Source organism: Vanellus vanellus (genome assembly GCF_965231255.1).
Source record: "Vanellus vanellus genome assembly, chromosome: 19".
NCBI lineage: Eukaryota > Metazoa > Chordata > Aves > Charadriiformes > Charadriidae > Vanellus > Vanellus vanellus.
Window position 1 is genome coordinate 5,682,757 of NC_138924.1, and position 25,579 is coordinate 5,708,335.

The 25,579-nt window shown below is 56.8% G+C and overlaps 1 protein-coding gene across 1 annotated transcript; it reads left to right on the forward strand.

The window, feature by feature from the left end:
- Positions 1–7,094: 7,094 nt before the first annotated feature.
- Positions 7,095–24,767, forward strand: MMP28 (matrix metallopeptidase 28; the record flags this gene model as incomplete). Its single annotated transcript, XM_082492968.1, has 8 exons — positions 7,095–7,193; positions 15,226–15,305; positions 16,011–16,174; positions 20,032–20,253; positions 20,898–21,143; positions 21,590–21,739; positions 22,278–22,445; positions 23,607–24,767. 8 exons carry the CDS (start codon positions 7,095–7,097, stop codon positions 23,999–24,001), a joined length of 1,524 nt encoding a protein of 507 aa, XP_082349094.1. The 3' UTR covers positions 24,002–24,767.
- Positions 24,768–25,579: the final 812 nt, after the last annotated feature.

The window sequence follows — 25,579 nt, forward strand, 5'->3', positions numbered from 1 at the left end:
GCTTTCACCCTAGCTCTGTGCTGTTTCCAAAAATCTGAGGTTAAGTCGGCGGTGAGCCTACTTGCTATCCCTGCCCTCTGTCCCAGACTTGCAGACTTGTCCCCTGCTCCTTTCTTACTTCCCTCTGAGACTGAAGCCCTGTTTTTCCTGTGTTTCCTGCTGTGAATGCTTTGGTGTGCCCTGCAGCCCTCACGAGAAGCAGGCAGATGGCAGTGTGTTCTTGTGCTGCCAGGGAACTAGTTGTGTCCGGGCCAGGATAACTCCAAAAGCAACGTGGGATGGCTTCAAAAAAAAAAAAAAAAAGGTAATTTGCTACATATTGCTGTACCTTTTAATTGCTGCTTTTGGAGTGTGGGTGATGGCAAACAAGCGTTGTGTGCAGCCGTTTCGTCTTCCAGATAAGATCCAGGCAAGGTTCATCAGGCACATCGTAAGCATTTGGGATTCAGCGCCAAAGCCAAGGTTTGTAGAAATGGAGGAGGTTAATTATCGCTCCTCCTTGGACTAGGTCACTCTGCAGAGGTGGGTTGGTGGGAAGCTGTGAGAAGGTAGCGCTGCCACAGTCGACTTGTGTCTGGTGCTGTCTTTTCATCACAAGCCTTTAAGAGAGAACGTCTGGTCCTCCAATACTCCGCTGGGCGAAACTCTACCAATACAAGTTCTCCGGGTCCGTAGTGAACAGTCTTGATAACTGGGCACACAGCTGCACGATATCCGTGGCCTCTCACAAAGAAGTGAACAAAAATAGATTTTGTTAACGCTCCCTGGTTTGGTGTATGTTCATGGTCACAGTAACAGTAAGTTCAAATCAGCTGTTACCCGTGGCTGTAAATGTAAGAGCTGTGCTGTGCCTTTTTAAGGTTTCTCCCGGAAAGCGCAGGTACTGTTTCTGCTCTGTCAGAAAAGTCATTTGTTACAAATTCTGGACAGCTTGTTCCTCTGAAAACAGTGGGATTTGAGGTATATGTGTGTTAGCGACGTTATAAAATTCGATGTATGCGTGAGGCTTTAGAAAGGCAAATTCAGTGTCTGTTGTTTTGCTTACGATTTAAGATCTGAGGCTCCATAACTCCTAGCTTGGCTAGAAAAGTTTGAGTATTGATCATTTTTAAGCAAGCATGATGACTTTTGAGTGAAGCGGGCTAGAAGGTACTCTTGCACGAAGCTGCGTCGGCAGAGCTGAGGGAGTGGTGGCGCTGGATGGGGCGGAAGAGGAGAGCGGTGACAAGCAGCAGTGAACAGAAGGGGATGTGTCGCTGCCTAAGATTTTTTTTTTTTTTTTTTTCCTCCCAAAACAGCTGCACTGGTTCATTGCACTGCGCAAAAACTTCCTTGGGGCTACGCCTGGAGCCCTGAAAGCTGCGCAGGGAGAGGTGGAGATGGCTGAGCTGAGCCGAATCCAGCTGTGCCCCGGCAGAGGTGGTGTCGCCTGTCCAGTCCCATGAATTGCCTGGTGGGGCTCTCGCTTTTGCCCTCCTGGGGAAAGAAATGGCAGTTGGAAAAGCCGGTGCTTTCAATACTGGGGGCAACAGTTCTAACTCCCTTTAATGCTGACTCAGCTTCCAACCCCACTTTCTGCCCCAGGCTAAGAGCGTTTATGTCTTTAAACAGTCGCTGCCCAGCTGGATTACGAAGTAGACCAGTATTCAAGCAAGCCACAAAACTGCTGGAGCTGTCACCACCTTCACAGCTTATCCAGCCTGACAACGAGGGTGACCGTTTGTTTTGTATATCTCCTATTCTGCATCAGGGCAAAACACAACCTGTGTTCTTACGTGTTTTTTAGGACAGTGAATGCGTCTTTGCCAGCTGTTCTGTCTCACAGAAAACTCGCAGGTCAGGGAAAGGGTGGTACTAGTTTGATGGCACTGGTTTTTAGTTGCTTTTGGTGTAGAGGGAGTTAAGTTAGTTCAGAGGGCCCTGGGAAGCGATGTTTTGTAAGAGGTGTCGATCCAGATGGTGCTTTAACTATGTCATTGCCCTCCAATGGTTTCTGCTAAGTCCTTCAGCACTGCAGTTCTCGGCAACTGCCTAAAGCTCAGAAGGGAAAGCTTTAATGAGGTTAAAAGAAAAGTAAAAAGCTTGAAAGAAAAAATAAATCGCTAGCTAATATATTAAGGGTTGAATGAATTTTAGCTCTTCGTGGCATGGTAACGTTTGCTGTTAACTTCTTGCACTCTGGTCAAGCAGATACAATATACGCTTAAATACAGGACCTCGGTCTTATGAGGTCCGTACATGGCCTTAGATCCGTTGAGCACATTGCGTATTTAAGTCAGCACTGCGACTAGCTGCCCCTCTTTCTAGGGATTTATTTGTAATATTGTGCAAATAAAATGCTTTATGGGTGGTCGGCGCTGTTCATAAGAAGACCGGGTTTTACAGATAACTAGAATTGCTGCTTTTTAACAGGTGAGGAGGTATCCGTCAACAAGTCATCTGTCACCTTTAACAGACCAACAGCTGAATCAGAAATAATAAAAAGCACATCTCACGAGTCTTACTCTGAATTTGTCTTCAGGAGGTGCTCTGTGAGAATTTGGTAGAACGTCATATAATAAAATTGCAAATGAAGGAGAGGCAGGACTGCAGATCTACCCGGAGGTGGACAACCAAGGGAGGCTCTGTCCCAGCAGAAGGAACAGGTTCCAGTTGTCTGAGCTGGGAATGGCTGTGCTCTCCTTCCATCATCTCTTTTTATGATCTATCCTCCAATACATTTTCTAAGCGGCAAGGTTTTAGTTTTGGAAATCAGTCCTGTATGGAATGCTGGTGGTTTATTTATAAAAACGCATCTAGCACTTGCCAAGCTCAACAGTGACTTTATGGAGAAAAGCGTAACGGAGGGATGCCAATGTGGAAGAGGCATGTGATCATTACAGAGCTGAAATGCAACAAAAATAGCTAAACAATTTCAGAGACAGCCAAATAATTTCGGTGCTGGCTCTATACAGCCAAACCCACCTCACCCTAAGAAGCAATGCAACTTAATAAGTTGCTCAAATACCACAGTCCTAGAGAGAGCTATGGAAGCTGTGACTGAAGCCAATAGCTCCGATCTTTGGGGTTTGAGGCCAGGATTCGGCCAGTCCTGCTTTGCCTAATCTAGAAATGATAATTCCCATCTCCAGGGTAACAAAGAGCTCGTGTGACGTTGCCCGCAGCGGACGATGTTGCTAATGCTGCTGTAGAAACCGCTTGTAAAGCTGTTGTAGTAAAACACAGCTGTCAGAATGCACCCGAAATTGCAGAAGGGCTTAAAAGTCCACTTTTCATACTGATATGGCGATGTCTGCTGGAATGCAGGTGACACTGATCCTAGAAAGAGTTACGTGCAGTTTTAGCGGTCTTCTGAGCGAATAACTGGTGAAAATCGGTCAAACTGCTCCAGCAATTGAAGGGCAACGTGCTGATGTATTTTTAGGAGGGTTGGCAAGCTGGATGCAGCCTCTCTTGGCCTCACCGACTTCCCAGGAACTCTGCAAAAAAGGTAAACCCAAAGAAAGTAGGTATGGATTTTGCATTTTCCATTTTTTTCTTAAACACCCTTCTGATAAGTGTCTGTTCCTGACTCTGCTGGAGACGGGACTCTGGACTAGACAGACTTAGCTAACACGTTAAGGACAGGGGAAGTCCTGCGACTTGTCAGAACTTACCATGCTCAAATAAAGTACCCAAGAAAACCGTTTTTAAGCAGAAAAGCTTTACCCGTGGGGCGGCTAAAGCCAGGGGAACGTATGCTTCTTGTGCCTTCGTAAAGAATTTGACTCGTGCGGGCTGGGGTTGCTGCCCGTGCCGGCGGGCAGGAGGGAGAGCTGGTTCCGTGACTGCCCACCCAAACTGAGGCGGTCCCAGCTCTGGCCACCTCTCGGCAGCAGGGTTAGTATTTTCGGTGTTGCCCGACGAAGCGCCCAGCGAGCCGTCCTGCGGCTCTCCAGCTGCCGCAACTGTTGTTGAGCAGCAAACATTTAAAGAATGGCTCTTCTCCCGGGGCGGTGTCTCGAGTGGATGAGATGGAACAACTTGAACGTGTTCTCAGTGCAAAGCATTGGAGAATTTTAACTGGCAGTTCTTCTGCATCGCGTCCATCCCAGGCAGAAACCGCCCCGGAGGAGTAATGGTGTTGCTATTTGCTTATCAGTTCTGGTAAACATTAAAAGCTGCTCCGAGAAATTCCACGTCACTGGAGTGGTGTTCGTAACGCTGGTTTACGAATCCCTCTCGGAGCTCACCTCTGCCGGTAGCGGGCGGTGATTCACCAGTGGTCCAGCTGGTCCCTCGGCAATGCCCAACCGCTCTACTCCCCACCCCGTCCACGAGCCAGCCGCCCCCGCTCCGCGCTCCCCGTCCCTGCTAACAGCGCTTCCTTCGTCGCGATGTTTTCAGGTTAATATGCTGATGGTATTAAATTAGGAACACTCTGGGTCTCCGGATTCAAGCTGTGGGGGCATCTTAGGAAAGGGTGTTGAAATCAGGGTAGCTGACTGCATTGAGAGCCTTTGTGTTAAATTCGAGGGAGATGGGAATTTGCCTAGAAACCCAAGAAATCATTCCTGATTTCTTCCGTTTGGGCAAGCAGGGCTTGTACGGATCTATTTATCATTCTCTTCCAATGATGTTGTTTAGTAAAACTGTGTCAGCTATTTGCCATAGGCCAAAACTTCTCAAGCTTCATTTTTGGGGTAGAAGTTACCAGGATTCCAACTCTTCTGCCCCACTTCTGAGCTTTTACCTAACGCTGAAAGAGTTGGAAATCCACCTTTCCACAAGGCACCTTTTCTGCTCCTGATACCCTTCTGATTACAGCAGCTGCATAAACAGCTTTGTAGTCCCAGCCAAAAGTCTGCGGAGAACTGTGATTTGGCATCTCCGAGGCTGGGCTGAATTCTTCTGCTCCATCTGAATGCCGAAACCCCTAAGGACTAACGCAGCAGCCCCGGGAAATGCCAGGTCGGAAAACTGGCTGCTTTGGGGGTGGGGGGTGTGCAGGTGCCCTCCCAGACGCTTCCCCGCGTCACAATGAGCCGAGGAGGGAATTTCCTGCTCCCGCTGGAGCGGAGCCAGTCACTTTCTCATCATCCATGTTCTTAAGTGGAAGAGCAGATGGATCAGTCGCTTCCTAGAGACGAACCAAACACGGATGCGTCTGCGGACAGAGCTGCTCTTGTTTTGAAAGGAAGCGTTGGGCTGACCTGCGCGAGGAGCGGCCGGCCGGCCCTCGGAGCGCTGTAGCGAGGCCAAATATTCCCCTTCCACCCGCTCCTTAGGCCCTGCCAGCCGCCTGCCGGGGCTCTCCCGGCACCCCATCGCTCAGCGCTTACTGGCACAGCCGCCACCTTTGTTTCTCCCTGCTGTATTTTTCACCCCGTGGCTCAGCGGCTTCTTTATTTTGCCACGTTACGCGGATCCTCCGTGCTCTCCTTCCAATCCCGCTTGCCTTCCCTACGCGCTAATCCCCCTCCAGCTGAAAAGCGATGTGTTACAGGATCCCAGTGGACCTCTTCAAGCTGCACCCAACAGATGCTCCTGTAACTTCAGATTTTGGCGTGATTAAAAAGAAGAGGAAGAGGCCTGTGAGCTTTAAAATAGGTGTGTGGTTGAAGCTGGCATGAAAACAAAAGCAGATATGTCACATCCTTTTTTTTTTTTTTTTTTTGCCCAAACCAAAGCAGAATCAAAACATCCTTTTGCTTTAGTCAAATTAAAACAAAATACGCAAACAAAATACTGCAGGGAGTAAACAGAGCTGTTACCTTGTCACTGGAAACTGCAAGATGATGGGCTGCATACGGGTTGCAGGAGAGCTGCGACGCTGACGCGTGCGCACCATGTTGCCTTGGGTGGGAAACAGCCCCTCGTGTCCCATGGGTGACCAAGTCCCAGACCTAGGAGGGAAATTTAAGCACAAACGCTGCAAACCAACAATGCTGAGTGTGGGGGGGTTATTTTGTAAAGGTTGAGAGTGCGCTGCTCTAATGTGTGGGGCTGTTTTTGCCGGACCCCTGAAGAGGAGAGGCGTTGCTTGCCCAGCCTCCTGCACTGCTGTGCTCTGGGGCTAGTGCTGGCCGCTCTCAGAGCGGGACCCGCTGCGTCCAAGCCCTCGTCCGCTCTGTATCCATGTGGTCTGGACCACAGGTGGACAGATTTAGGAAAAACTGGACTTGCTTTCTCCTTCTTGTTTCCCCAGCTTCAAATTGGGCACAGCCCAAGCCAGCAGGAGGTTTGTCCCAGCACCGTAACCTGCCCGTGCTCTGCTCCCCATCCAGCCTGGTGAGATGGCATCTGCAGTGGGACACAGCCGGACACGGCCACTGTGGGTGTACCGCTCTGCGATAGATGGGGTGAGTCAGTGATGCCCGGCAGGCCTGGGAGCGAAGCAGAGGGGGACACCAAGAAGGATCCATTGCCCGTGGTGCGCGGGAGCGAGCTGGGTGCAGGGTGAGCCCCTGGGGGCAACTCTCCCAGCCTTTCCCCAGGGATGGAGATGGGGCTGTGGTGGACTGAAGACCCCAAGGGGAATTTGTCCCCAGTGGGCAAAACCATCCCAATGGCACAACCGCCCTTTGCCCTCAGCTCTCTTTCCCCTCGATCCCAAACCTGTGTGTGCATGTGGGAGAGGGATGTGGAGAGAAGGGGCATCGCCCGGCTGGGGAAGCGGGAAGGAGAATGCACAAGGGGCGATGTCCCCCAGGCACAAGGGCTGATGACCCCCGGGGCACAAGGGACAACGTCCCCCAGGCGCAAGGGATGATTTTTCACTGGGTGCAAGGGATGCTGTCCCCCAGGCACAAGGGATGAGTTTTCCCTGGCTGCAAGGGACGATGTCCCCGGGGGCAGGAGGGACGATGTCCCGTAGGCACAAGGGACGATGTGCCCCGGGCAAGACAGGGGTGGAGCAGCGGGGCGGTGGGAGCTCTCCGTGCGGGGGGGGGGAACGCACCCGCCGCTCGGCTGCCGCCGGCGGAGCCCAGCCCTCGGTCGGGGCTGGGGCTGGGGCGGGCCGGGGCCGCCCCCGAGGCCGGGGCCGGGGCGGGGAGAGCCGAGCCGGGGCCGCGCAGCCCGGTGCCGGTGGGAGCGGAGAGGAGCGGAGCGGCATGGGGGCGGGCGGGGCGCTGCGGGCCGCTCTGGCGCTGGGGCTGCTGCTGGCGGCGGCGCAGCCCGGACCGGTCCCTCGGCAGCGGCGGGAGGCGGAGGTAGGACCGGCACCGGGGCGCGGGGGGCTGGGGAGGATGGGGGGGGGGGGGGACGGGAGCTGCCACCCGCCGTCCTGCACCCGGCTGTGAGTGGCCCGGGTGTGCCCGTGTCATCGGGGTGTGCGTGACATAGGTGTGCCCGTGCCATAGGTCTGTGTGTGCCATAGGTGTGCCTGTGCCATAGGTGTGCCTATGCCATAGGTGTGTGCATGTGCCATGGGTGTGCCCATGCTATAGGTCTGTGCCCGTGCCATAGGTGTGCTCATGCCATAGGTCTGCGTGTGCCATAGGGGTGTGCTCATGCCATAGGTCTGTGCGTGCCATAGTTGTGCCTATGCCATAGATGTGGCTGCCATAGGTGTGTGCGTGTGCCGTAGGTGTGCCTATGCCATAGGTGTGCATGCCGTAGGTGTGTGTGCGTGACATAGGTATGCCCATGCCATAGGTGTACATACCATAGGTGTACCCATACCATAGGTGCATGTGCCATAGGTATGTCCATGTCATAGGCATGTGCATGCTATAGGTGTGTGCATGCATGCCCAAGGTACATTCGTCCTATAGGTGCATGCCAATGATTGCCCAACACACGTGCATCCATGCTATACTGTGTGCCGTGGATGCCCAAGGTGTGTGCATGGCACAGGCGTGTGCCTGTGGATGGTGAGGGGGAGCCCTGGGTGCTGCAGTGTGTCTGTGCCAGAGGTGTGTGCGTGCATGGCGCGAGCGCACGGCCATGCCTGTTGGAGCAGCTGTGGCTGCCCCATCCCTGGAGGTGTTCAAGGCCAGGTTGGACAGGGCTTGGAGCAACCTGGGCTGGTGGGAGGTGTCCCTGCCCAGGGCAGGGGGGTGGCACTGGATGATCTTTAAGGTCCCTTCCAACCTAAACCATTCCACGATTCTATGAATCCATGAGAAGTTTGTGGTTGGAGCGCCAAGGTGCGTGCCTGCATCTGCTGTATGTGGAGCTGTGTCCCTACAGGTGATGTACATCTGCAAATCCACCCTTCCCACAGAGCTCTGACAACAGCAGAACTTGCACTAGGGAACCTTCCCGCCTCCCAGCAAATCGGGACGGGACAAAAGCCAGCCTTTCCCCTGCCCTGCCTCTCACCGGGGCTGTCCCCGTTGCCTCTGTTTGGATTTCTTCTGTTTGTCCCCGTATCATTGTCACACCACGCCGCCATCCGTTCCTGTTTGTTTTGGGAGGACGAGGTAGGAGATGTGGCTGGTGAACAAAGCTTCACGTTGGGGATTTTTTTTTTTTTTTTGCCTTGTTTAGGCATTGATCCAGTGTATGTTTGCACAGATGCTTGATTTTAAAACCCCAGCAAGTCCTGGTGGATTAATTGGGATTTTTTCATATGCTCTGAGATGAAAAGTGCCCATAAATGTTTGTTTTAATGTGCGGGCTTCTTATGCTGGGAGATGCTGTTTCAAAGAGGTGGTTTATACATGTGCTTGTCCCAGTGTGCGCAAACCTCAGCCCGGCCCCTCACGCCAGCTGGAGAAAAATCAATCTGCAAAATTCTTAATGCTCAGAAAACCGATAATTTAAAATTCACTTTAAAAAGAAAACCGAATCACGGTGGGCGAGAGCTTTAAAAGGGCCCATGTGACAATTTTTCTTCCTCACTGGTGACTTCTGAGAACTTTTCCCTTGAAGTCCCAGAGCAGGTCCCGGACCGTGGCAGATCCCAGGCGAGATGCACTTTCCCGTCTCCCTGCCTCAGTTTCCCCAGTGCGCTGTGCTGCGCTGGCCGGGGGCTTTGGGGTGATATATACAATGGAAACGTGTAGCGACTGGGATAAGAAAGCTTGTCTAAAGAAACTGAGCAGTTAATTCTGCTTTTAAGAGGAAGCTGAAATTCTCACATAACATCAAATAGTTCTAGTTACTTGTGGCTTTCAGACCACTGCCAGGCTTTGCTTCGAAAGCTTTTTTTATTGCTTTTAAAATAGCCAAAGTTAGCAACAATGGGTTGTGTAAACTTAGATGGGAAAGTCTGAGAAAACGTCCAGTTGTGTTATTTTCCTGGCTTGTGCCCTTGTTTTCACTGCATTTGTATCAATCGCAGCTCCATTAAATAAAAAAAAAAAAAAAAAAAAAAAAAGAAAAGTTTGGAACTTTAATTTGAAACATTTGTACGTGAAATCATCTCATTATCTGCAGGCTCCAGATAGGAGAAGGTCCGGTGCCAGAGAGCACGTAGTTTGGCAGACCTGGTTTCTGGCTGGGCTGTGCTCGGGACAGCAGTCGGGTGTGTGGCAATGCCCGACTGCCCCTGATCCCGGGGGAATCCTGTAAAGTGGGTGGCATGTGAGACCTTGCCCCGTGCTGAGAGGGAAGAGCGTGGCCGAGTGCTGTTGGCGCCGAGGACAAAGGACAATAAAGTCCCTGTAGTGATTTGCGTGAGAAGTTACAGGTCTGTTGCGATGGGGAGAAAAATCGGGTAGAAATTTGAGAAAAGCCGGGAATGGAAATGGAGAGCGAGACTAAGGGACCGAGACATTCTCATTTTGGATTTTTTTATTTTTTTTTTTCTTCCTACCCTGCTGCCTTCTCCCTCTCTTGCAGTGGCACGTGGCATCTGACATTTCCCCCTCGGAAACCCAAGGGCTTACGTTTATGTAGGCTCTGAGCTGGGTTTGTGCTGAGAAACACTCCGGCATCCGGCTGAGCTCCTTTACGGAGCGGGCAGCCAGTGGGGACGCTGGATGCTGAGCCCAGCCAGGCTGGATCGAGGGTCTCTGGGTACCACCCAGCACGTGGTGGGGCTGAGGGGACAGCTGGGACCCCTGGCTGCTCCCAGGGTACCCCCACATTTTCCCTCTGATTGAAATAAGAGGAAGAAACCCCTTTTCCTGGGAAAAAATTCCTACTGCTCAACCTCAGCAGGGCGGTGGAAGGAGTGGGGGAGAGGAGGAGGGATTGCTCAGGTGCTCTCACCCCTGAGAGGCACTTCTGGGCTCTGCGTGGCCGGGGAGAGCCTCTATCACCCACGAGGTCGTGATTCCGAGTCGCTGCCGATAGTGGGGAGGTGACGAGCGGTTCCCGGGCAGCCGGCGGTCCCCGGTGTGGTTATCAGCCCCATGAGTCACCGCAGCGTGAACAGCCCCGCTTTCTTCCCGCCTCTCCCCCCTCGAACAATCCCCCCTTGTTAGGGCAAATAACGCCCACCAGGCGCCTTCCCCGCTGGTTCCCATCCCCATGGAGGGCGAAGACCAAGCCTCTTGTTTCCTTTCTCTCCTTAGACGTGAAAGCACAACCAGTCTGCGTGACCAAACTGGTTTGTCAGCCGCTCTGGTATTCGCAGGGGAAGGTTTGGCCAAGCCCAGTGTTTTCCCCGAGGGCTTTGGCTGGCGTTGGGGTACCTCGGGGCGCTGTGGCCGGGTGGCACAGCCCATCGCTACCCCCAGGGCGTGGGGTGCCGGGGCGAAGCTGCGAGCTGGTTTCAAAGGTGGGAGCGGGTTGTGGTAGTTGTTGATGAGCTATTCCTGTATTTAACACGCAAGCGGAGCGATCCGCCGGCCCCGCGGGCAGGTAACACCAAGCCCAGCGCATTTCGTGGCATCTGTTTCCTTTTAAGTGATACAATATTTATCGTTCCTCTCCCCGTAGCATCCCTCCTGTCCGGGTAGACGGGGAGGCAGGGAGCTGGCTGCGGTTCCGCAGCCTAAAGATCGGGGTTACTGAAACCAGGGGGGGGTTAGTTAGACCTCCTGCAGTCCTGGGCTGCTTCTCAGCTCCGGAAGATCAAGTGTGAAAACTAAAGGAGCTTAGAAGACGCTGAGCGCTGTGTTTCCCCAGCTCCACGTCGTCAGCGGCAAGTAGATAATTTGCTGCTAAAGTAGGTTTTCTGGAGGGGTAGGTGGGAGAGGAGATGCCTTCAGGACCGGATTGGGCCCAGCGGGGGAGCGTCACGGCAATGAGACGGGGGTTTGGGGTTTTAATCAGCCTCTGTCATTAACATACGGAATTAGCTGATGTTTCGCTGTCTTTTCAGCCGGAGGACAACCAAGCTCTGTACTTGCTAATCTCCCTTCTCCTGTGTCTCTCTCTCTCTAATATTTGTATAGATACTTATACACACACTTAAACAAAAGAGACACAAAGACTCTGCCTGAGGGTTTGCAACCGCAGGCAGGGACGCGGCTTGGGAGAGGGGCAAGAAATTAATGTTTTTAGAGGCCTGGGCACCTTCCGAAGGCAGTGCTCGGGCAGGTGGTGGCCCCGTGGGCAGGAGGAGCCACCGCCGCTTCTCCTACGGCCGTGCCAAGAACGTGCCGGGGGGCTCAGCTCTCCTTCTGTCCGGGCTGTGCGGGGAAACACACGCTCCGGGGGCTGGTGGGAGGTGTCCCTGCCCGTGGCAGGGGGGGGGTTTGGAACCAGATGATCTTCAAGGTCACTTCCAACCTAAAGCATTCTATGATTGTAACCTGGGGCTGCAAAGCCAGAGCTGTGCGTCCCCTCGTGTCCGCCTCGGCAGTGAAATGATGGGGGATGGAGCCTGGGGCTGCTGGGCACCGGGGGCTGAGGACCCACCTGGGCTGCCCTCGTCTCCTGCTTAAAAACAAAAGACCTCGGAGGTGCAGCTTTGTGGCCGGCAGCCTCGGTATCCGCAGAACGAAATGCCTGCCCACCCTTCGGCAGGACGGGATCGCTTCCCTCCGCCGCTGGGGGACGGAGCGGAGGGATGGGGTTTGTGTCCAGGCAGAGCAGAAGGGACCACGGTCAACGTGAGGCTTCTCTGATACTTAACTGGTGGAAAGGTGCCAGAAGCTGAGCGTCTGGAGCTGGAGGGGGTGGGGGGGGGGGGAGCAGGCAGGAGCGGCGCCTGCTGTCTCCGCACTCTTGTTATCCCGGTTTCCAAGGAGGGAGGTCGTCTAATTGTATTTGCCGTTAGCTGTCTTCCACCTGGGATGCCTGCGGGCGAGGGCAAGGTGTTTCCTTGGCTCTAGCTCACAGCAAAGATGATCGCCAGGGTTGTAACCAGCTCCTCGTCAGAGCCCTGAGATGGGAAGAGCCCCTTGGTCTCCCCAAAACTGTCCTCCTGCTGTCCCTACTGCAGCCCCGAAAGCTTTTCTGCCCCGGCGCTGGCTCCCGGGCAGCCAGACCTCTCCTCTTCGCCTTCCCTCCTGCGGAGGGGGAAGCCGGGCATATTTCATCTTAATGCTTAGCTCTTGGTTTCCTGCTGTTTTTCTTTTCCCATTGTATGGAAAAGAGCATTTCCCCATCTGGGGCAGGAGGGAGGGGGGGTTCCCAGCACGGCCGGGCTTCGCAACGCAGCCTCTGGAGAGGTTTAACGGGCTGGTGCCAGCTTCCACCAAGCCCTACCAGAGCCTGGCTGGTCTCCGGGGGGTTGTGCAGGGCTGGGGGGGGGGTCTTGAGCGTGGGTTTGGGCACAAGACGCCACGGCACGGTGCTCTTGGGTTCCTCTGTCACCCTGAAAAGTCCCTGGTCCAGGGGACTCTGTATGCTCTGCTCCCTGATAAATACTTTGCACAGCGGAGGATCAGCACATCCCTCTCCTGTAGCTCTGTGTTTCCAGGACTAGTGTCACCTGGAGCTCGCAATAACCGTGTCTGGAAAACGTCATAAAATTTCTCCTGGTGGTTTTGCAGCCTGCAAGCTGGTGCCTGTGTGCGAGAACCTCAACGTGACACGGGCCAGAAACTACAGGGGAACTGCCCCTTTGGTTGGACTTGCAAAGCTCAAGGAGATCTGGACAGGAACAATAAAGCCAGTGGCCTGTGTATGTTTTGGTGGCGTTTAAGAGCAGCTGCTGTGATAGCGGTTGGTTTTTTGCCACGTACCCTGACTTGTCCAGATGGGGTTTCAAGCATTTGTGAGGTCATGGTGGGGGGAAAAAACGTTTTCATGCTTTAAGAATGGGATTGTGTTAGGTTACAGGAGAGGAAACAGCTTACAGTTGTTAGGTTTTAGATGCTAAGTAAGAGCAAAATTGCGGTGGAAAAGGTTTAGACTGTGCCACGCTTTTGAGACCCGGGACTTTCTGTCTGGGTGCTGTGCAGCTCACATTTATCTGCGGTGATGTAACCGCTGGGGATTATCACCCCGCGTCCATATATGTAGCTGGTGATTTTCTAATTCTGGAGGAGAACGTTATAAAAACACAACAACTGAGAAAAAGGACCTTCTCCTCTCCAGATTACGCTCTCAGGGCTACCAAACCTCCCCCCTGCCGTCCCGTCCCCGGGAGGCTCCTCTGTCCCCGTATTCTCCTTCCCTGCGCGACCATCCCGAGTCACTGCTGTATTTTTCCTCCTGGTACCCGTGTAGAGGGGGTTATCCCTGCGTGGTGGGGGAGTCGGCACGTCCAGGCTGTAGGGTCCATCCCCGGGCGGAGGTGTTGTGACTTTCCCTGGTGGACAAACCAAAGCTCTCTCCTGCCGATGCGGCTCTTACTCACACCTGATTTATCCTGACTCACCGGGACCGGGTGCGCGGTGTCCGGGTGACTCCGGCCACGCTCGGGCTTTTACTGCTGCAGCCTCACGCTGCTACGAGACGCTGCTACCTCCGGCCGAGATAGGCAGCTGGTAAATGTGTTTGGTGAGAAACACGGCCGGATTTTTTAGCTGGGGCTGGGTGAAGAGCGTGTCCCGGCAGGAAGCCGTGCCGGTCCTCGCTGCGCTGCAGCCGGAGGGGGATGCTCCAGGCAGAAGTGGCGTAAAGGAGGCGATCGGACTCGGCGGCTGGAGGAGATGAGGTCTGGGAAGGGGGCAGGGAGGGCTTGCAAAGGGGCCAGCGACAGGCAGAGAGCACATGGAAGGTGCCGGCCCTGCCCGCGGGAGGTGGCAGACACGGAGGATGACGTGTTTGGGGATGACATGAAGATGACTGTTAAAGCAAGCGGAGGGTTTGGGCAGGAGGAGGGAGGACAGGGAGAGGCCCTGCCGCACCCCGGGGGCTGCCGTATCCAGAAACTGCTCCCGCTCCCTGCCAGGCGATGGGCAAAGCGCGGCGGGCTGCGTGCCGCCCGTGCCCGGGAAGGGATGCTGCCGTGGGGCGCACTGGGTGGATGGTCAGGAGTAGCGTCGAGCGCAGGTTAAGACCAACCCCCTTCTTCTCCCTGCCCTGACATGAGCAGGGAGAGAGGAGGCTTTAAAAGCCCAAATTTTTCCAGCGGGCAGCAGCCGTGCTGTCCCAAGGCGCTCCGCGGCATTCCTGGTGCTCAGCCCACTTCTCCTGTGGGATGCGGGAAACCAAGCAGCCGCTTTCACTTTTTATTCCTCATTACTGTAACCGCGATTCTCTCGTGCTAACAGGATGCTGGGCGGCTTGTTTGTCTCTTGCAGACATCCCCGGCGGCGGGGAAGGCGGGTGTGGAGCATTCCTGCCACCGTGGCTCTTAACTTCTCCGAAAGCCGGGGGCGCGGGCTGGGCAGGGGGAACCTGTTTATTTTCTTTAACGTGCAATTTATGTGTTGGAGCAAGTTCAGAGCGACAATCTCTGTCCATGTCACTGGCCGATAAGAAGAGGAATGGTTTGGCAGAGCGGATTGCCCCCGCGGTGTCTCCGCTTTGCAGCAGCACATCCTGCGTGGGGATGGGGAGAGGCTGCAGCCTGACCCCATCTCACCCCACCCTACTCGTGTCCACAGCGCTTTAGCCTTTATTTTAATAATTGCGTTGAGCCGAGGTGATTAGAGCTGTGGGTTTGGTAGCCTCTGGCTGCGGATGACGCGGGAGCAATGGGGTTTTTTTGATCCGTTGAGAGCGATGTTTCCTCCTACGCCTCCATCGTGTCATGGCCAAAAACCCAAGAGCCATCAAAAAGGATGGGGAGGAGACATAAACCTGTGTGAGCGCAGGAGGTGAGGCTGCCCGGGGTGCAGAGATCTCACGGGGGAAAAAAATAACTGAGTATTTCTGCACAGCCCCGGCTTTGCAGTACCGTTGCCCCTTGCATCTCCGTGTTTTTTTTCCCCCCCCATCTCCCAAGCCGAGATGCGCAAACGCCTGCCCGTGCTCTGAGCTGCGCCTCTCCCATCTCTTTTCTTGCAGCTGTTCCTGGAGAAATACGGCTACTTCGGCGAGCCGGGGGCCGGCACGCACAGCCCCGCCGAGTTCACGGAGGCGGTGAGGTATGAGCCTTTTATTTAAAACCGCAGCAGAAATGCAGCAACTCCGGCTGCGTGGGAGCTGCCGGTGCTCAGGGGGTCTTTTTTATTTTTTTTTTTCTTTTTCTTTTCAGCTGGAGGGCTCTTTTTGCAGCTGGGTGGGGGGAACTTTTTGCAGCCGGGGTCTCTCTCGTACGGTCCGATGATAAAGCACAACCGGTCCTTTTTGGAAACGCCGGGCCGTACCCAGCTCCCGCAGCTGGCTGCTGGCAGCCCAGCGCCTCGCTGCGCTGCTTTATTTGCCTTTTATGGCCCGGTGCTCCCCTTACAATAATATCTGCGGCGAGGCCGAGGTTGGGGACGGCTGGGAGATGTCAGGGGGCCAAGCTGACAGCCCCCACTCGGACATCTCCTAATGAGATCACATTGGCTCTGGGAGCATCCCTGTGGGCAAAGGCAAGTGCGAAGTCGAAAAACTGGGGATAAACACTGGAAAAGGCAGTTTTTAGGTTCCCCTGTCCACTTTTGCCCAGCTGGGAGATGGGTCGCTGGTCAGAGGTGGTTGCAGAGGCAAATCCTTGCTTTATCACCCAGATGCATTCCCAACGGTGGGACATGAAGCTCGTTGGGTGAAAACTCTGGCTCAGGTCAAACACCCATCACAAAAATAAATGAAATCCCCGAGGTCGGGTCCGGGTGTGGGTGCTGACATCTCCCTTCTTTTTCCAGGGACTTCCAGCGGGTGACCCACCTCCCGCTCAGCGGGGTCCTGGATGCTCCCACGCTCCATCAGATGGCTCTGCCACGGTGCGGCACTGGCGACGGGGAGAGCCGCACTGCCTGGGCACACCGGGGCTCGGCCACCCGGCGCCGCAGGCGCACCACGCAGCATGGTGAGCGCTGATGGGGGGCGTCCCGGTGGGTTTTGGGTTTCTGGGGTGCTGGGAGTCCAACTCTTCCCTCCTGGCTCCTGGAGATGCTGCCGTGGATGGGAGGTGCGGCCCCGCCAGCACAACATCCATCCCAGGACCTGCCTGGGCTTTACACTGCTTTATTTTTAAACCTCTTCATTTTTAGTTGTTCTGGTGTCAGCAACAATTAGAGATGCAACTCCCACTCGTGGGGAAATTCAGCTCTCTGGGGTGGTTTTACTGCTGTCGAGGGAGCCGGGACGTCTCCCAAGGAGATATCAGGTCACCGTGGCCCTGGTCACAGCCGTGGTGGCACAATCCGGAGGGCAGGGGCTGGCACGCAGCGAGGAGGCTCTTCTGAGCTTTGAGAGCCTAACGTGTGTTAGTCACCCAGCAATAACCACCAAACCTGCTGGTGCTGGGCTGCTTGGCCACAGGGAGTTTGTTTCACCCACGTTAAAGGGTTTCATTCTGCTCCGAGCAGCTTCTCTTGCTCCTGTGTGTCCAGGATTGGGCTCTTGTCTCATGAGCTGCCTCCTGGGCTTGTGGGTGAGTAACTGGATTCCTAGAGAGCAAGAGGGCTGGGACCAGCTGCACTTAGGACATGGGAAAAATGAAGACGAGATTAAGACAGGGCTCTGTGCCGTGTCAGGCTGTCTCTGCATCTGGCAGGGCTGGCGATGGATGGCCCCCGGAGACCGCCCCATCCTCCTCCTCCTGCCTCTGGCTTTCCTTCCGAAGCCCTGATGTGCCGCATCGCCCCTGCAGGCACCATCCCGGCAGAGGGTCTGCCGTGCCCCGGGGCAGGAGACAGAGCCCGGAAGGGTGTGCAGCGGGAGATGGGCGAACAGAAGCATCCTGTGCCCTGCAGCTCGTGGGGCTCCTTTTTGGGGATCGTGGTCCAGGGGTGGGCGGCAAGAGACAGCCGGCAGCCCCAAGCCCAGGCGGGGAAGGGGCTCGGTGTGGCACCGGTTATTGGTCTGGTGCCAGCAGATCCCCCGTGGCAGCAAGATCCCCCCGGGGTGGGAGCAACGCCTTAGCGGTGCCGGCAGGCTGGAGGGGAGGGAGGGGATGCCTGCACCGCTGGCGGCGCCGGCAAGGAAAGCCGGAGGCTTTGTGCTAAGTTGGCTGTTTATCCTCTTCGGAGCAGGAAGCCGCGGCAGCCGGGCCAGCAGAGTGCTCTGTCACCCACCCCTCTCCCGGCAGGATCGTCGTCAGGCAGCCGCCGCGTCCGTCACCCCGCCAGCTTCGGGCAACGCTCGCGCCCCGACGTGTGGGCAAAAGCCAACCCCAGCTGAGCTTTGGCTCCCAACCGGGTTCAGCCCCACGGCGGTGGGCCGGCGTGGGGGTGGGGAGGGCGTCCCTCTGTCCTGCGGCTCCTGGGCTCGCTCCCAGCCCAGCGGCGGGGGTTGGCTCCCTGCGCGGGATGGGGTCAGGTGTGTCCACCCCTCTCTGCACCTCCAAACAACACCTCTCCTCTGCAGCTGAAGCCCGCGGCTTTCTGCTCTCTGGGAAGGTTTGGGGACGGGTTCTGTGTGCCTCTGGGAAAGGGACTGGGTTTGGAAATCAGGGTCTGCAGTGCCGGGAAGAGGACTTTCTTCTAGCTGCTTTGATGGGCTTTACTAGTCACCAAGCTGGCCGGGAGCTCTGCTGACCAGTGAGTCCAACTCACTGCCTGCGATTGTCCCGGGCTCAATGCCTGCGTGTGGCACCCAGCCCTCCTCTTCCCAAAAAACAGTTGCCTTTGCCTCACCCAGCCCTGCCTGCTGGTGCCATCCATCCTCCCCCGCTGGGAGATGCTCTGGCCAGAGCCTCCTGCCCATTGGTGCCGTCCATCCTTCTCCACTGGGAGCTGCTCTTCCTCCGCGGAGGGAAGAACGGGATGCCGGGGCTTTACCTTAGGGCTGCAGCCATCCGGGCGGATATTTTGCCTCTGCCATGTAGGGTTTGGCCTGGACACTGGAAAGCGCAGCCGTGTCCCGTTGGAGTTGGAGGCCGTTGTTGCACTGATGAGCACGGGGGGTCGGTTCTGCCCTCAGGAGGGCGACCAGAGCTGGTCCAGAGCCTCCCCTGCTGTGGGGCTGCTCAGAACCTGGGGGGAAGGAAGCTGGTGGGGCTTTGTCCCCGTGGTGGGGGCTGGGTGAGTTGGGGTGGGATGTCTGCCAGCTCTGCGGATGGACTTGGCTCATGACAGTGAGCCCCGGCGTGCCGCCGGCTCCGTTCCCCCTGTTTCCCCGCACATCTGGAGCAGGCGCAGTTGCTGGAGGTCTGTCGCCGCTCCCACGCCTCGGCACCGGCTCTGGCACCTGCATCTTCCCAGTGTGGCCCCACAGCTTCTCTCCCGGTCCTGGACGCCCCCATCCAGATGTAGTTGTGGGGCCCTGGGGTCCCCGCAGCTGCTGAGGGCGCTGGAGGAGGAGGTGGTGGTGGTGGTGTGGGGGGGGTGATGCTGCGTGGCAGCTGCGGGAACGTGCATCTTCGCTTTCTGGGGAGCTTGGGGGGATCTCACGGGCTTGTCATCTTCGTCATTGTCACCATCTGCCCTGGTGGCATCAGGGCTGTGTCACCCCTGAAAGGACAGGGATTTTAAGGAAGCCGTGGGCAGTAAGATCCGTGGGGATGGTAAAACGATGCTTTTAAAAGGAGTGGTGCGCAGTGATTTGTCCCCATTGGGATATCCTCAGCTGGGCTGCCAGGCAAGAACTTCTGCAGGTAGGAATGGTCAGGAAGCCCTTAAAAACGGCGAAAATAGAGCCCCAACCACCGGGGATCTGGCCGCCTCCTCCTCGCCTTAGCGCAGTATCTGCCGTGTTCAGATTACATGTTCACAGGGAAAAAGAAAAGAGATCCTCTAAAAACCCAAAGAAGGCTGGGGCTCAGGGAGGGAGTTGGGGGGATGCAGGGAGGGACCCCCTCTCACCGAGGGAGCTTTGGGTGCTGGGGAACCCCGACCCCACGCACGCCCCCTGGTTTCGGTGTCCCTGCAGCATCCAGGCTTGTTGCAGAGGGTGCGGGGACCGACTGCGAGGACTGACCCCGGGGACCGACCGCAGGGCTCTGCCGCAGCTCCCCCTGGTAGAAACAGGCACCTTCCCTCCCCGGCGGTGCTCGCCGGCCAGCTGGATGAAGCCCTGGACATCTGTGGGGTCTCTGGGCACACGACGGAGATCAGTGTCGTGGTGGTCGGTGCCGCTCCTTCCTGGTGATTGTGTTTCAAACCCAACTGCTTCTCCCTTGAGCATCGGCTCTTTTTTTCCCCTCTGGCTGGTGCAAATCTGCCTCAATCGGGCTGCAATCCCACATCCCCAGCCCCGCAGTCCCGTTGTGCCCCCAAGGTGTTGCTCGGAGCCCTTCCCACTCCTTTTGTCTTTGGGCCACTTGTTTTCAGAAGCGGCATTGCTTTCTCTCCCTGAAAACCAGTCCTTAGGCTGCATCTTCTGGGCATGAAGGTAGCATCAGGCAGGAGACCTGCAGGTCAGGGACCAGTGCTGGATGTGGCCCTGGAAAGCATGACAAGGCAATGGGTTTCAGACTGGGTGCCCCAGCTTCTCCTCTCCTCAAGCAGGTTTTGGGCCCTCTCTTAGGGTTTGGTTGCAGTTTCAGCCTTGGGAATCTCTGGGGTGGGGTCTGGTGGTGGCACCTTCAGAGAGATTTCGTGGGTCCTGCTGCCAGTGCAGGGCACCGAGGCTGCTCGTGGGATGCCCAGGTGGGCTTTCAGCTTCAGCTTGGGAAAGCCCGGCTTTTTCCAGCACCGGGAAACTTTCCTCCGCCCAAGCAGCCTCTGGGTGGAAGAACAAGTCCAAGTCCCCATCGTCATGCTGAGCTTGCCCCTTTTGCAGGCGGAAGGTGGTACAAGCGGCACCTGACCTACCGGGTGGTGAACTGGCCCTCCTACCTGCCGCAGCATGAGGTGCGCCTGGCTGTGAAAGCCGCCTTCGAGCTCTGGAGCAACGTGTCCTCGCTGGTGTTTTGGGAGGCGCAGGATGGCCCGGCCGACATCCGCCTGACCTTCTTCCATGGGGACCACAACGATGGACTCAACAACGCCTTCGATGGACCAGGTGCTGGTCACTTCCCCCTCGTAAGCTTCTCTTTTACAATGTGGGCTCTTCCCCGGCAGGGAGGAGGGCTGGGACAGCGATGGGCTGGGGGTGACGGAGGCGAGGCTCTGCCCCAGCAATCCTTCTTACTGAGGACACCTCCCTGTTTGCACCAGTTTGCTTTCTGATTTGGGGTCCTCACTCCCAATTCTGCAACTGGGGTCTGCCAGCAAGGCGGGTAGATGCTCGTTCTAGGATCATGCTGATGGCCTTCGAGGAGCCCTCCCCACCCTGATGGCATCCTCCAAACCTGACCTCATTCCTTCCAGCTGAGCCTTTCTGCGCAGTGCTATCAGACACCCTCAGGCTTTCTCTCTTCTTGACCCTTTGCCCGGTGTGGGTCACTGCAGTGGCTTCAGTCCCTGGCTTGAGCCTGGGGCTTGAAACCACAGAGCAGACAACCCCCCCCTGTGCTCAGGAGCAGAAGGCAGAACAGGTTTGGGTTGCATCTGCTGTGGGAAGCTGCTGTTCTTTCTCAGGAGACCTCCTAAAGGCTAAAATTGACGCATATTTAAGCAAACCAGAGCTGCATGTGCCCGCCGCCCTTGGCATGCAGCTGAAGTCCTCTCCTGCCCCACAGTCCATGATGGCTCTCGTGTCCCCAGGAGGTGCCCTGGCTCACGCCTTCTTCCCCCGGCGCGGAGAAGCCCACTTTGACAGCGCCGAGCGCTGGTCCCTGCACAGTGGCAAAGGGCGCAACCTCTTCGTTGTGGTGGCACACGAGGTTGGCCACACACTGGGGCTGGAGCACTCCCCTGTCAAGAGCGCCCTGATGTCTCCCTACTACAAGAAGCTCAGCAAGGATTTCGTCCTCAGCTGGGATGACATCTTGGCCGTCCAGAACTTGTACGGTGAGCCTGACCACCCCTGAGCATCCCTTGGTTCCTCTGGGGCTGTTCCCTGGGATGGAGAGCGAGGAGCAGGGATGGAAGCAGGTCCCTGCAAGGGGAGAGGACTACATGCAAGGGGCATGGTGAGGATGGGCCCCATACCTTTGTGGCTGGGGAGGAAGATGCAGTAGGGCATGTGGGATGGGTACCAGGTCCTCCAGGACAAGGAAGTTTGGACTTGTTGCCCGCTTGTTTGCAACTAGGGAAACGCTGGTACATGTGTTTTGGGGGCATCAAGGGGTCTTTGCCACCACCTTATAGAGGGGGACAGAAACCAGGCAGTGGGACAAGGAGTGTTTGGAGACATGGGTGGGGCAGATCCCCAGCCCTGTGCTCACGCAGTGCTCTGGGGAAAACTGTTTCCCTGCCCTCTTCCCCACGACTCACCACCTTTTGCTCCATCCCAGGTAAGCCCTCCAAGGGCTTGGCCATCCAGCTCCCGGGAAAGGTCTTCACTCACTTCCAGGACTGGAGCACGGACCTGTACGGTGGGGACCGGCAGCGGAGGACCCTCAGCGCCTATTACTGCCACTCCTACTTTGATGCCATAACCACTGGTGGGTGTTTTCTGGTGCAACCGTCTCCTGAAAGACATACCCCCACCCCTCGCCCCGCTGCTGCAGCAGCCTGTTTCTGCTCTGATAAGCTTCAGTGGTGGGAAAGGTGGGTTTGGCTGGTCCACAGCCCCATACATGCTCCTGGGGCTGGTGGCATCACTGATGCACATCATTGCCGTAGAGTGGAGCATCTTGAGGACACAGCGATGGCTTGGTGTCTTGAGAGATTGGGAAACATCCTAAAACTTGGGCTGTGGCAAGGCTTATTCGCTGCAGGAGCTCAACCAGGACAGACGAGCCTTGAGAGGGAGCTGTGGTCAGCTGTCATCCTCTCCAGGCTGGAGTGGAGGCAATGAATTATGAAAGCTGAGGGGGTGGCTGAAAGGCAGAAGGGAGCTTCCAAACCCCAAGCATCCCTGAAGCACCGCAGGTCTGCACGGGGGGAGGAGAGGGGAACAGGGGAGCGGTGGCTGGGAGGTGGGATGAGGTTTCTCACTTCTCACCCGGGACCCCCCTTACTCCTCCCTTTGCCCCGCAGACGCGGATCACAACGTCTACGTCTTCAAGGGCAGCCACTACTGGGTAGTGCTGGCGAGCGGCAATGCCAGCGACCCGCAGCCCCTGGAGACACGCTGGCCCAGCCTCCCCGCCGGCATCGACGCCTGCGCCTGGTCCCAGCTCAGCGGCAAGTTTTACTTCTTCAAAGGTAGGTGAGGCACAGGCAGGAGAGCTCCTCTCGAGGCTGCTGCTGCTCCTACCTGTGGTCCGGCTGGAGCATCTTCTCCTGTCCCCTGTCCCCTCCCGCTGGTCCCGTCCCAGTGCAGAACTGGGGCATTGCTGGGTCCCCAGTGTGCAAAAACCCGCGGGAGCTCTTTGCTTGGTGCCTGCCGTGGATTAACCGTATGGACTAGGAGGTATCTCCCCGGCAGCCTACATCCCCCCCTCGTGCCTCAGTTTCCCCATCGGCCCATTCGGGAGAGCTGCGCTCACCTGTGTTTGAAAATAAACCGAGATGCATCACACTCTTTGGGGTCTCAGGGAGAAAACGCTCCCCGAAGACGCGTGGCCGCAGGGGAGCTGAGGCGAGTGCGGCCTTTTCATGGCACACATGGTTCCCCGTGCCGTGCCGGGGGGTGTGCTGAGCTGCTCCGGGGCGCTGAAATGCCGTCTGCAAGCTGCCCGCTGACACGCTGCAGCCGGACGGGTAGAGGAAGGTCAAACCAGGCAGCCGGGCTGCCGGGGTCAGCCCCAAATTTAATGGAAACCGGTCGCTGGCTCGTCAGAAAGGGGGCTTTGTTGCTCGGGCTGGGTGAGAGCCAAGAGCCCCTCTCCCTCCCCAGCCCTCGGCTGCTCCCTCCCTCCCCGGGGCTGGGTCAGGCCGCCGCTTGCGAGCAGAAAAGGGCTTTTGTCCGCCTGCTTTGCGGGGACGGGGCTCTGCAGTGACACGGCTCTGCGGGGACGGCCGAGCGCTCGGCCCCGATTGCAGTTCCTCCCGCTGCAGTGCTGGTCTGGGTTGTCCCAGCCCTGGAGGGGTCTGGGTCCGTCTGTCCCACTCGCCAAGCAGGAGCAGGGGGGAAGTTTGCAAGGAAGCAGCGGGGGGTGACGGATGGTGTGGTGGCTTTGCTCTGTCCTGGATGGTCCCTTTCCATGCCTTCAAGCCCCTGAGCTACGGTGCCTCAGTTTCCCCCCCCCCAGCCTGGTCTATGCGGTGGCGTTGGTTAGGTCACCAGTGGGATGGATGTCACAGATGGGTGTCTTGGGCTGCAAGGCTGGGCCTGTGGCTGAGTCCTTCCACATCTCCTGGAGCTGGTCCTGCGATGGACCCTGTAGGAGGTGGGCTCTAACCCCTCTTCCCGTCTCTTCCCAGGTGGCCGATGCTGGCGCTACACGGGCTCCACCTTGGAGCCAGGTTTCCCCCAAAAATGCAGTGCCCGTGGCCTCCCCCGGCACCCCGACACCGCGCTCTACTTCCAGCAGCTCCGGCGCCTGGTCCTCTTCAAAGGTCCCAAGTACTTTGTGGTGAGCGAGGAGACCCTCGGCGTGGAGCCCTACTACCCCCGCAGCCTGCGGGACTGGGAGGGTTTGCCCCCCGGCACAGCCGGCGCCCTCACCCACCGCGACGGCTTCGTCTACTTCTTTCGGGATGACCAGTACTGGCAATTCGACCGGGCGAAGCTGCAAGTGGTGGCCACCGGCAAATGGGCCACCCAGCTGCCCTGGATGGGCTGCTGGGATGCAAACGGTGGGCAGGTCCTCTTCTGAGCGGAGCGTGCTGGGACGAAACGGGGGTGGGCTGAACCCCACCTTGCTCGCCACTGCCCGGATCCATCTTTAATTGACTCTGGATTCCTGTCTTGGGGACGGTTTGGCAGGGACCAGCAGGTCAGGGCTGTCCATGGATGGCCGGAGCCGTGGGTTGGTGGGGCGATGCCCCGGTGCAGCAGGAATGCAGGACGGGGCAACCATCAGCCCAGGCGGGTCTGCTGCTGAAAGCTTTGGGAGACGGTATTTTTTTAAAAAAGACCACAAAAAAAAAAAAAAAAAAAGATGTAAGCCATGGAGGCTGCAAACACACCCGTTTCTGTTAACATTCAGGATAGTATTATGCATTTTTTTTCGAACTGGGACTGGGGTTTGTTGATCCTTTAGCTGTTGTTTTTCCCCACCCTCAGGCAGCGAAGTGCCTCACCGTGGCTTGGTTTGGGGCTTGGGTGGTTTTAAATAAGAGACGGAGAACGTTTCCAGGTTAAAACAGAAAGAAAAAAGACATTTGGAGAAAAATAGGGGTCCGTGTTGAGTTTTGCCCCCGCTGTGTGCGCAGACCCCCCCTCTCCTGCCTCCTCCCCTCCCTTGCCCTGGGGATGGAGGGTCAGCACCTCGAGGAGGAACCCATCCCCTGCGGGTGCTTTGCTGGGCTGCGTTCGCATCCCAGCCCTCCGGTGAGGCACCAGCTGGAGACACCACCATCATGGGATTTTGGGGGAGAAAGCAGAGGGTTTTGGTGTAGGAACATCTTTGGGGTGAAGGGAAGGGGGAGGTAGAGCTGAGTTGCTGACCGCGTCGCTGTGGGACGGTGCGGTGCGGCTCGCAGGCAGCAGGAGCGTTGCGGCTTGGTTTTCTGATGGGTTTGGGGTGGCTGGGTGGGTTCTCTGGTGTCTAATAAGGGTTGTGCTCACCCGGAAGCCTTTCTTGTGTACAGAGAAAGTGTCTGTCCTCTGCTCTGTCTCTGCAAGTGATGGGATCGATGTATTTTTGAGTCCGTGGCCCTGTGCCACGGGTGGATGAACTGGGTTGAAAAATTACTGGGGGAGGAGGGGGAGAAGAGAGGGTGAGCGGGACAGATGGACGTGTCTGTGCATGCAGGCTCGCGGGGACAGCTCGGCTGCATATTCCTCATTCCTTTCCCAAAGCAGCCTCCCCACCTCGAAACGCCGCTGGCTCCCGTGCACCGGTCACGTCTGCAAAGGGCCATCATCTCCCGCCGGCGGTGGGGGAGCATCGGGTCCCCAAGGCTTGAATGCGGTGGCAGCAAATGCCAACTGTCGGTGCTGACCAGGACAGGGCTCGGCTTTCCTAAAACGTCCTTTGATTTGAGAGATTAGGGGATTTTTCACCACGCTGGGGTTGTACACGGGTGGGCTGCTGCTTCCCTGATGGTCCTTCCAGGACTCCAGCTGGGTGCCCGGCTTCGGGGCGGTGGCTTTGGCTCTGGGCTGTCCTGGTCCTGCCATGCCGAGAGCCAACACGAGCGGTTCTGTCCTTTTTCCATGATATCTGCCAACAAGCCCTTCCTGCGCAGACACGGACACGGGGAATTCATCTCCTGGTGGCTTAAAATCT